We start from the raw sequence: 12,095 nt of genomic DNA on the forward strand, positions 1-12,095 counted from the left end.
GAGGTCCAATGAGTACAAGAGAGAGAGAGGACTCTAATTATCTCTCTCCCTCTCTGTCTCTCTCAACGTTTCCATCCATGTTCGTTCAGGACAGTTCGCATTCAGTAATGTTCTTCCACGTCATCTCTGTATGCAGTTCGCTTTCAGAAAAAAGTTCCCTAATAACACATTTGAACAGTTCACTTTTAACCACTTCAACCCTCCAGTCTTAGAGATAATGGACTTATCACTACTATACTTTTGACCGCTTTCTTCTCTCGCGGCGCATTGTGAGCTTGTAGATCTGCTATTTCGGGGGCAAAAGTCCACCCCCAGAATGTGGATGCTGCGGTTCAAGTGGTTAAGTAACGTCGCTTCATAAGCAATCCGCTTCAAGAAGCGTTCCTTCAGTTCGCTTTAAGGCTCATCGTGTGTTTTGCGGTCGGTCCGTGAGTCGTTCGAGAAGAGTAATTTCTCGCTGTGCATTTGTCCGATCAACCATTTTGTTCCGGGAAGGGGCGGGGACGGTCATACCCTCTCACTCATTTCAGCTTCCACAGAGGTACACCTTCCACAGCGGTACACCGCGCTCCCCACATGTCCTGTTACAAGCAATCCATAGGTTGCGCCCAAAAAACCCCCCAAAGCTCCTTGACCTTTTTCGCCACACGGACCACAATGTAAACATGACCTTCTCGTTTTGAGGTCGAACGAGCTCTATAACAGTGTCACGGAACTAGATCTAACAATAGCTCTCTCTATCGTCAACAGAACACAATAATATATCCCCCCCCCCCTCCCCGTATCAGCCGTCACAAACTGGCGACGGGCCAGCCCACAACGAAAAAACATGAAACTGAATATAAATAGTCGACGGCTAAAGGATACCACAGACTGCCAAGGGGAGGCCGATAGGTAGCAGAGTCTACGACACGACCAAATACACCTCTCTCCCCCACACAGAGGAGCTATGAGGTCTAGACCAAATACACCTCTCTCCCCACACAGAGGAGCTATTAGGTCTAGACCAAATACACCTCTCTCCCCCACACAGAGGAGCTATGAGGTCTAGACCAAATACACCTCTCTCCCCCACACAGAGGAGCTATTAGGTCTAGACCAAATACACCTCTCTCCCCCACACAGAGGAGCTATTAGGTCTAGACCAAATACACCTCTCTCCCCCACACAGAGGAGCTATGAGGTCTAGACCAAATACACCTCTCTCCCCACACAGAGGAGCTATGAGGTCTAGGCCAGCACGTTTCACGCGCTCCGGCCTTTCTAAGGTACGTTCCTAACCTACCACCGTTCCACACAGGAGACGACGTGTTTCTCAGTGTGTGCTGCTTCCAGCGTCCAATTCAAAAACAAAACTATACCTTCTAAATGTTTCCCCGTTTCTTTTTTTACAAATCTATGATGTATGTTATAAACAGCATTTTGTTTCCGTAGCGGGGATTCATCGTTGATATGCGTTGATATTTATTTTCCGAGGCCTAACACCAAAAGCCCCGCAAAGGATAAAAGCGACCTTTAGCTTTAATTTTGTATCTTTTGCCAAAATAATAATGCCCCCCATCCTGGACTGGAGCGTCTTCTGAGTGAAGCCAAGGGGAAATAGTCCTCAGTCGAGCTTTATTTCTTTCTTTCTTTTTCATACGGTCCGTGGAGGAAGTCAAAGGAAACTAAAGCGAACGGGAGGAAATAAAGAAAACAGAGGTATCACAAAATGGCCGCATCTCTCTCTCTCTCTCTCCCCGTCTCCCCCTCTCTCTTTCCTCCTCCCCCCCCCCCCCCCCCCCCGTGGGCGCGGCGGCGTTAGCGTCCTCACGCCTCGGTGCAGCAGCGCTGTTGGTTGATCTTGACCTTGTGCTTGAGCCCGTCGTAGAGCTCGAAGTTGTAGTTCTCCAGCGTGGTGGAGGAGCGCGACGACAGGCCGCCGTAGGAGCACGTGCAGTAGAGGAGCAGGCCGGCGCACACGGCGCCCAGCAGCACGCCCAGCGAGCTCATGACGATGATGGTGACCAGGATGGGGTCCAGCGTGTACAGCCACGCGTTGCTGTCCTTCTCGCCGGACGCCGCCGGCACCGCCGCCGTCACCGTGGGCTCCTCCTCCTCAGAGGGCGCCGCCGCCGTGTTCCAGTCGCCGAAGGCCAGACCTGGAGGGGGGAGGGGCGGCGGGCAGATAAGAGAGAAATGATTAAGCCATTAATATCTCAACGTACTTCTTCTTTTTTTCTTCCGAAAACTCTTAGGATTCAGAAGGCATTTTGTTGCTGTCGGGGCAGGATTCGCAGGAACCTCTTATTTCCATATTCTAACCGTTTGTGTGTGTGTGTGTGTGTGTGTGTGTGTGTGTGTGTGTGTGTGTGTTTTTTTCTTTCATAAATGAATGTCCTACTTCAATGGTTTTCAACGTTTTTCATATCAAGGTCCACTGATTCTGTATTTGAGCCACGGACAACCATTTGATGAGATTTAGCCTCTCTTGAATATGTTGTATTGATGGTTGGTAATACCATAGCAGATAACAGGCAAACTCACTCTACTGCTAACCCATAAACCTAATCTTTACACGTCTAAATACTAACCCCAACCTGAATATAATGTCTAATTGTAAACCTAAATATTAAAATATATATTTTTTTTTAACCATAAAACAAAAAGAAATCTTGAGAAATGGATGTCCGTTTCTCAAATTGTACTATAAAACGCACGCACGCACGCACGCACGCACACGGTGCAGTCTGGTTTAGCCTACCTCCACCCGTCTGATCCCTGCCGTCGAAAAGCCGCCCGTCTCCAAATTCTATCGGTCTGTTATCTGTCAGAAAACACAGAGCGACAACTTTGAGTGCCAATTATACGCGTGTATAATTATTATGACACAATATTACATAATATGATTTCCATTTAACTGCATAACAAACACAACGGATAGGTGTGGTGATAGTTGAAAGAAATAAGATGGAAGGTGTGTGTGTGTGTGTGTGTGTGTGTCCGTCCGTAAGTGCGTGCCTGAAAATACCACTGTGCCTGCATGTGCACGGTGGTATTTTCTCATTACTTATTACAGATATGCAGTATAGCCGAGAAAATAAATTATAGAAAAATATGACTTTATTGATAGAGAAAGATAGTTATGATACATTGCTTTCAAACACAGTGAACACGTAGCATACAGTTGGTAATAAGACTGTTCATTCCGTACAAAGAAGGATGCAAACATTTTTTTCATCGACACATTTTCTAATAAGATTACCCATCCTCATCATCCTCATCGTGGTCAGTTCATTTAAGATTGAAAACACGGCGCCCTCCCGACAGGAACATGGACGTGTGAGCGTCTCAACGGAGAGACTGCGGCACTTGAGCAGAGCTTTAACCACATGCTAGTGTCTTTTTCAGTTCTCTGCTACCAGTGGGGGAGGTGTTGTGAGCTTGTCCATCGGCTATTTTCAGCTAAAGCCCTCCCCCGCGATACGGATGCTGGGGTTAACTTGAGCTTTCCCATTGGAAAGACTGCAGCACAGTGTTGCCAAGTACGCTTATTATAAGCGGCTTTGGGCTTTTTGTTTTTGCTTGTAAAATATTGGAATATTGGAAAGTGTAGTCGCTTATTTGGGGCCTGCTTCCTGATGTTTAAACCAGTGGTTTCTCAACCAGTTTTTCATGCCTAGGCTATAGGTTTAAAGTGGTCAAACTGATCTTCAGGTGTGTGTGTGTGTGTGGTGTGTGTGTGTCCGCGTAGGTGCTCATGTGGCCTAGTCACTTTTTAAGGGCTCGCTTTCATAGACTCGGCCGCTTGCTTCTCTCGCCCAATCTGGCAACGCTGCTGCAGCACTTTAACAGAGCTGTAAAGCTCACGTCGATGGCAGTTCATTGGACCTTTTTCCTCACAGGGACACACAGTTCAAATAAGTTTTCTTTTCACTTGAGTCAGTGTGTTTGTGTGTGTTGTGTGCGCGCTCGCGTGCACATGTTCTTGGCGAGGCATCCAGTAGTGGGAGGGGCTATTTTTCTTGGCAGGGGCACGCCTTCCAGAACCGGAGGTCTGCCGACTAGCCAATGGCATTATACCAGCACTGTTTCCAACCCCAAGTCGGAAAACTGATTGGACGATGGGGTGGCGGGGGTCGCTATGCGGTGGACGGGAGGGAGAAAAGTGCTTAGTGCAGCCTTAATAAATGTTATCTGTCCATTAACTAATTACAACTATTAGGAGCTTGGAGCAGAACAGTGTCGAGATGGACAGGGCGGGGGTGTCCAAATCCACCCCACCCCACCACACCACCGCCGCCACCCCCGCCACTTTGATTTAAAAGCACATCGCGAGCGCATGCCAAAAAAACACTTTTTTCATCTCGTAGAAGATCGGTGTAACTCTTAAACGGGGGGAGGGGGGGGGGGGTGAGACAAATGAGAGGGTTGCTTTGTGGCCAGCCGAGGCGAGGGGTGGAGGGGGGGGGTAAGTGGGGGGGGGGGGGGGGGCAGTAAGTGATGGATCTCTGCTGGTGCAGGATAACTGGACCTGATTCATGCATACTTTGTTGCGCATCGACTTCATGGACCTGATTTTTTTTTAGATACATTTTTGGGTCGCGGCACGCAACTAAGGCACCTGTGAGCTGCGCTGTGTGAAAACCTCAATTTCGCTCTACTTTCGTTCGTCGCCAATAAAAGCCAAACGGTTGTCGCCACCATCATAATGCCAAATTCACACCAGCGGCGGTATAGTGATTAGTTATAGCGAGTAATCAGTACTTACAAAATCAACTGCCTATTTTAGATCATCTGAACGGCTGCTGGCAACCTGTCTCGCTCACACAGTGGCAAAGTTGAACTCTTTTCAACTTTGCCGCCCGCGGCGGTCTCTACTCGCCTCAGACAATGCATTGGATATGGGCGCATACCGCCGCTGCCGTGGATAGGGCGCAACAGCGAGGGAGGCGGACGCGTGAAATTAAACTAATCCAAACAATTCCGTGTTATGTTTGGAGAAGTGCGGTGACAAAGTGGCCCGCTCTGCGGACTTATCGACGGCGTGCTACTTTTGACAGACAGACCGATCAGGAATAAGACCCTTCATCCCGTCTCCGAGAGTGCTCGGCAGCTCTGGCTTTCATAACGCCCTGGAAGTATTTATAGCTCTCTCTCTCTCTCTCTCTCTCTCACACACACACACACACACACACACAAACAACAAACACGCCGCGCTTATTGCTTCCAGCTGGCCCCGCGGCATTGTGGGATTTGTAGGAGTATAAATCAAGGAAGGGAGGATGGTGAAGGCCGACAGCTGTGTCTTTATTTACGGCCCCACCCGCAAAACAACAAGCACACATTCACACGCAGTAACGTGCATGGCTCGGGGGGGGGGGGGGTCTCGTAGGGTATGGCTCGGGGGGGGGGGGGGGGGGGGTCTCGTAGGGTATGGCTCGGGGGGGGTCTCGTAGGGTATGGCTCGGGGGGGGGGGGGGGGGTCTCGTAGTGTATGGCTCGGGGGGGGGGGGTCTCGTAGGGTATGGCTCGGGGGGGGGGTCTCGTAGGGTATGGCTCGGGGGGGGGGTCTCGTAGGGTATGGCTCGGGGGGGGGGGGCTCGTAGGGTATGGCTCGGGGGGGGGGTCTCATAGGGTATGGCTCGGGGGGGGGGGGCTCGTAGGGTATGGCTCGGGGGGGGGGTCTCGTAGGGTATGGCTCGGGGGGGGGGGGCTCGTAGGGTATGGCTCGGGGGGGGGGTCTCGTAGGGTATGGCTCGGGGGGGGGGGGTCTCGTAGGGTATGGCTCGGGGGGGGGGTCTCGTAGGGTATGGCTCGGGGGGGGGGGGGGTCTCGTAGGGTATGGCTCGGGGGGGGGGGGGTCTCGTAGGGTATGGCTCTCATATGGGCAGAAGAAGACACGGAAAGAACGAAGGCAAGTGGGTGGCGAGCACCGCGAGTGGGAGTGGAATGACAGGCTTTAATCATGGCCCCCGGAGGAGTCAAGAAACCCCAGCGCTAAACGGGCGAAGAAGACGAGCTCGCATCCATCACAGACTCACGCCTTTATCAGGAGAAGACAAGCGGCTCAATCAAAAACGAGCGCCGCTCATCTCCCCCTTCTCGTGGGGCTGGCTGCTTTTAAGTATGACGGATTTGCGTTCTTCATTTTGAAACGCTCACATGCTCCGTTGAAGAGGACAATGTTTCAAGTACAAAAAAGAAAAACAACAAAAAAACAACAACTAGAACTTCTGTTAGACTCGCTCGCGTATCAAAGTAAAACACCCCCCCCCCCAACAGAATGCAGTTTTGCCGGGTCATAGCGAGTACATTCAGTGCCTGTCTTTGCTAACAGTTTTTTCCTTCCTCTCGCTAGTACTGCAGAGCTCTGCAGAGTCTCTGGGGTCTTGTTTACCAGGGCTGTGGGTTTGGCAGTCCGTGACCACCTCTCACAGCTGAAGCGGCTCAACCACCCGCCCGCTCTGGCCAAACGCTGCCCCCAACCACCCACCCACAGTGCGTCCATGCCGGGGTCATTCCAGAGTTGCTGTGTGGAGCCAAGACGGCACTCAACGGTCCCGGAAAAACAAGGTGCTTTCAGATAAATAACTCTCTCCCGAGTCCATTCCTCTCAGCAGCAGCAGCACAATGTGTCAAGTGTCAACAGCGCACTCTCCCGATGGAGCGGAAGGAAATACCAAAAATGAAATAAAAAAGGAACTCCAACCTAAAGCTATATCCATTAGTGTCAGAGTGTACGTGTGTGTGTGTGCGCGCGAGAGAGAGACAGGGAGAGAAAGTGAGATAGTGTGTGTGTGTGTGTAAGACAGATAGAATTGCAGTGCTTGCACATTTTTGTGTGTGTGGGGTAAGGGGTTGCAATCCAGAAAAGATACAAAAAAAAAAATCAGTCAGTATCATCAAACTTCCCACCGTCATGGAAGGTGGGAGGTGTTTACGGAGCTGGGGGGGGGGGGCGTGGGGCGTCAGTCCTGTGGCGTCACCCCACGGCACACACACCCCTGACACCCTGCCAGCACGGCGGGGTGGAAAAGGAGCTCTTTGCTCTGTCAAATCACAAACAAGCCCTTCGATAAGCTTCCCGCCTCTCTCTCTCTCTCTCAGCAGAGGGCGCGGTGGTGTCGGTCGCGGCTGTCCAGCCGTACGGTCAGGACGGGCTCCACCCCTGGGGCGGCCATGCTGGTGGACCAGTGGGAGTACTGGAAGCACTGCGAGGAGCTGTGGTAGGCCACAGACGACGTCTGGCTCTTCTTGGCGGCGAGGTGCCGCCGGCAGCAGCACAGCGCCCGGACCAAGATGGCGCCGGCCAGGAGCAGCAGGGCGCCGCCGGCCGCCATAATGTAGTACCAGTGGACGGGCAACGGGGGCACGGCCACCGTATCGACTGTGGGCTCACTCCCGCCAGGATGGCCTTGCCCTGCTGGAGAATAGATACAACAACAGTTTGGGCCGGGCGGGAAGTTTAAAGGTAGGGTTGAAGTGATTTTCTTTTCCTTTTTGTCGGTGGTTAAAACTAAAGCAAGTTTTTCTTAGTTAAATGGTTAAAGCTCTAATATTCTGAGAGTAATCATTGCTGTAGAGTGTTTGTTCAGTAACAGTGGTCTCTCCAGCTCTTTAATAAACAGAAAATACAGTTGTCGGGTGGGTTGCCAATTTCATCCAATCAGGAGAGAGTACCCATTCAATCAGCATCGATTTTTTTAATAGCACTGGCCAGTTCCAATTTCTGGCTGCTCATTTCTTGGTCTCATAACGTCCAATTTCACTTGTCTATCCTGCATCCTGTATGCATTCTCTCTTCTGATTGGATAAAGTTGGTATCCTGACCTTAAAATCAGTGGTTGAAAGTATTTATACTTAAGTACTGTAGTTAGGTACAATTTTGAGGTATTTCTACTTTACTTGAGTATTTCCAAATTCCAATACTTTTACTTCTACTGCACTACATCTCAGAGGCAAATGTTGTACTTTAACTCACACTACATTTATTTGAAAACTTTAATTACTAGTTAATTTAAAAAAGTGAGTACTTTCTACTTTTGGTACCGATACATTTTGATGATAATATGTTTGTATTATTAATATATGTAAGTATATATTTAATTCATAGTATTTCTATATTGCAGAATTTTCCACTTCTGCTTAAAATGCATTTTTCTTACTAAAGAGCTGGTGAGACATGGAAACTCCTGCTACTGAACACTCTATACTATATAGCAATGATTACTACCGGAATATAGAGCTACCATTATGTAACACTTATCTTAACCAAACAACATCACTTACCCTACCTTTAAAGAGAGGAGTGATCATTTCCGTCTATATTTTAAAATCTCTCTCTTTGTTTTCTTTTCAGAATCCCTATGCGGATTGTGCAAACGAACAGCAGGGCGTGCAGTGCACCTCGGTTATGAGCATGCACGAGCATGCCGGTTGCAAAAGGAACAACTTAAAACAAAAGAGAGAAATCTCCATTGCCAAGAACAAACAAATCTAAATGCATCCATGTTCCTGTCACAGCAGCAGTTGAAGGATGACTTTTCACACCAAGAGAGTCTGGGAGATTTTGGGCGTTTTTTTTGCACGATCCAATCCCAATGCCTCATCCCAATCTGGAGGGACGCAATCAATAGAGGGGGGGGGGGGGGGGGGGGGGGGGATGATGTTCAAAGCTCCAATGCGCCATGACTTGGTGTGAAATGAAAGGTCAACCAAATCAATAAAAAATCGTTAGTGTTAAATTAAATTAAAATAAAGCACCCACACACATTGGAACAAGGAGCGTCTGCTTCCCGTCTCCCACTGGCACGGGAAGTTAGCAAACACCCAACCCGCTGGTATAAGCCTCAGTACCATGCAGGGGTCAGGGGTCAGGGGGAGGTGTGTGTGTGTGTGGGGGGGGGGGGGGTGTCCGCTACTGCATTGGGAGTTGTTGTTTATAGTTGGCTGGGGTATAGATTGATATATTTATTTTGTGTACATAATTTATCATGTCCCTCTCGTGGGTCTTGTCTACTGACTAAGCCGATTCTCCTCAAACCAAAAGGTTCCTTGGAAAGGAGCTATAGTCTAGACCTTTGAGTTCTTCAACCCTTTTCTTTCTTAGGCCAAGGACCCCTTCCTTAGCTGAGAGAAGGATGACGCAGGAGCCAGGGATCCAGATTAAACTTTTTCATAGATGTCCATAGACATACTGTAGCTTCATTGACCATCAGTGTTGTGGGACATTTAAATCACCCTCAACACTTGGTAAAGTTGACCCTTTGACTCTGTACCTGCTCTAGACTACTCGGTTTGAACCTCCCGCCCCAGTTCTTGGTATGAACAGCTCCCCTTCCACGAAGCCTGAATCTGAATCTGTTGTGTGGAAGAAGGAACAAAATATCCAAACACAAAAAAAAAAAAATCACACCTGTGTGAACTGAGTGGTGCAGCCCCCCCCCCCCCCCCCCCGCCCCCCCACCTCTCTGTCTCTCTCTCTCTCTCTCTCTCATTAGCAGGCAACATTGCAGCACTATCCCTCTCTGTTTCTGGCGCCCCCTACTGGTACCCTATAGTCATATACTGGTGCTCATGACCACATGGGTACATACCACACACATGGGTACATAGGTGTACACGGACATTGCTGGTTGTAGGAGTGGTTGCACCACTCAAAAAATGCCAAAAGCAATTACCGTGTCAAACAAGCCAAACTTCACTGTTGAGACTTGTGAGTGCTGAGAGGGGAGTGGAAGGGGGGCTTCACAAAGGAGTTTGTTTGTTTTTTTTTGGGGGGGGGGGGGGTGAGAAAGCTAAACGGAGCTGGAAACAGCTCACTCCGCTGGACCGCGTCACATACCGTAATTACAACGGGAAATGGCGCGTGGACCACCGCTATACTTCACACTGCACGCGCTCATTAGACACAGTGCAGACCGAGTTGAGCTGAGGAGAGGGAGAGAGAGCCTTGCCCACGCACTCTATCTGATTGCTTTTCAAACTGCTGGGGGGGGGGGGGGGACTCGAGGGGAGGGGCGCTCGGAGACACCGTGTAATGTAATGAGCACGGCTTCTCTGATCTCTTGGGCCGCCCCAAGAAATCAGAGAAGCCGTGCTTATGATACCGTAGGAATAAACACAGAATCACCCAGGAGGAAGTGGACTAAGAAATGGGAGGAGCCAAGCCGAGTTTTCCGTTTCTACACAAAGAAGGAGGTATAGTGGCCTCCAGATGAGGAAATAAATATATATTTTTTTCCAATCTGGGAGCCCATTCATCTGCTTGTCCATGGCAACGACACCTAAACTGACCCACGTCAGCCCGTGAACCCCCATTTACAAAAAGAGAACAAACAAGTGGCATTTCTTCCTCAGCCTAGTGGGAATATGCGTGCACAGTTTCACCGCAATCGGACGCTGTGTTCATGACTTATAGGGCATTTTGTACAAAACGGGCCACTTCCTTCTGGAAGCGAATCGTATAGCCAATCAGGATGGAATATGAGAAATCAAACAGACCTGTCTTGATCACATGCCTATAGAGCGTCGCCCCTACCAGGGCCCAGGAAATGATTCCTCTTTCATTTTCCTCATAGACATTTCAAAAAGTATTTATTTAAAGACCTTTTAAGCCTCATACAAAGCCAACTCGAGTTGTGACAAATCATGACAACAAACACAATTGTTGTCGAAACAAATAATTTGAAAGAAGATTTCTTCTTTGTAATTATTTGTTTGGTCCAAAATATTGTGTTTGTCGTCATGATTTGTCACAACTCGAGTTGGCTTTGTACGACGTTTATAAGGTCTTTAAATAAATACGTTTTGAAATGTCTATGGGAAAAATTGCATTGGGAATTATTTCCTGGGCCTGGCGTCGTCATGAAAGGAGGCGGGACTGCGAAGCTCTATAGGGATCATGTGTACCGATTTGCATGATATTTGGATGAAATCTGAAGGAGTAATATCCAAAACGGACGGACGGACACACACACGGACGGAGTGCAAAACATACTTTCCCCTTCGGCTGGTGGAGACAATAAGAGAAGATGTTTTCATGGCCATAACAGTGATTCTCAACCATTTTAATGGACCCCTAGTTTGAATGCATCATCCCCATTTGATACGTTTTTCCCCTTCTACTGTAGTCAGTGTTAATGTAACGCTGAGAGTGACCCATAAGGGTCCAATTGGTTCCTAACTATCCTGGACCCCGGAGGATCCCCCGGACCCCACTTTGACAACCACTAGTGTAGAGACTGTGTGTGTGTGTGTGTGTGTGTGTGTGTGTGTGTGTGTGTGTGTGTGTGTGTGTGTGTGTGTGTGTGTGTGTGTGTGTGTGTGTGTGTGTGTGTGTGTGTGCGTGCGTGCGACTGAGTGAGCGAGCAAGAGTTTAACGGTATACACTTGTGTACATGCTGTTGGTGAGAATGTGTGTGTGCAACTTGTGTATAAAGGCATAGAAGTGGGAAAGCAGTAGACTATTATCTTATTTTAAGAGATGTAAACAAAATAAAACAAATTTTAAACACGGACGCTGTAAGTATTTCTTTCATGAGGCATTCAAGTGATCAAAAAAGTGCACACATTTCAAGGGGACTCCAAAGCACTGCTGGTTTTCATTCTAGCCGTGCACCATCATTCCAGGTGAATGAATGCAAGGCCACAGACACCAGAGGAACACAACGTTAGCGGTTATTAACCCATTTAGACCCGAGGCCGATTCTACAAAACTGACAGTTTTCTGATAAACCGTGTTTCTATATCAGTGGTTCTCAACTATGTCAAGGATCCCAAAAAATATATGTAATTGGCCGCGGACTGAAAATATGTTGTTCCAGGGACCTCTCCAGAAGCAAAGATTTGAGTTAAAAAACGTTCGCTGTGAAAGAATATTTCACAGCGAACCCCCAAGGACTGAAGTTGTGTGGGATCCAGTGGTGGTGATTCTGGCGATGGAGGATGTGTGTGTGTTTTTTTTTTTACAAAATCCAAGTGCCACCAGGGAAAGGCTAAGCGCAAGACCAACAACGGGAAAGGTAAGCAAGACCAGACAAAGGAAGTGACATTATAACCAAGCGTCAAACACTCACCTATTATGTCTGTGGGGAATGCCGAGAAGGGTTCTG

At 48.7% G+C, this 12,095-nt stretch overlaps 1 protein-coding gene across 3 annotated transcripts in view; it reads right to left on the bottom strand.

Moving 5' to 3' along the window:
- Window positions 1–1,379: 1,379 nt before the first annotated feature.
- LOC308311622 (neuropilin-2-like) overlaps window positions 1,380–12,095 on the bottom strand; it is a 100,491-nt gene continuing 89,775 nt past the window's right edge. For 2 of the 3 annotated variants that reach the window (XM_080758383.1, XM_080758382.1), the window contains exons 16-18: window positions 12,060–12,092; window positions 2,744–2,806; window positions 1,380–2,141 (exon numbers count right to left, since the gene is read on the bottom strand). In XM_080758383.1, the coding sequence (XP_080614509.1) occupies window positions 1,810–2,141; window positions 2,744–2,806; window positions 12,060–12,092 (428 nt within the window). In that variant the 3' untranslated portion in view covers window positions 1,380–1,809. Of the gene's footprint in view, window positions 2,142–2,743; window positions 2,807–5,871; window positions 7,406–12,059; window positions 12,093–12,095 lie in introns of those variants that run through there. The other variant, XM_080758384.1, reaches the window with a different exon arrangement.

The sequence above is a fragment of the Protomyctophum bolini genome, assembly GCF_963924005.1.
Source record: "Protomyctophum bolini genome assembly, chromosome: 24".
NCBI lineage: Eukaryota > Metazoa > Chordata > Actinopteri > Myctophiformes > Myctophidae > Protomyctophum > Protomyctophum bolini.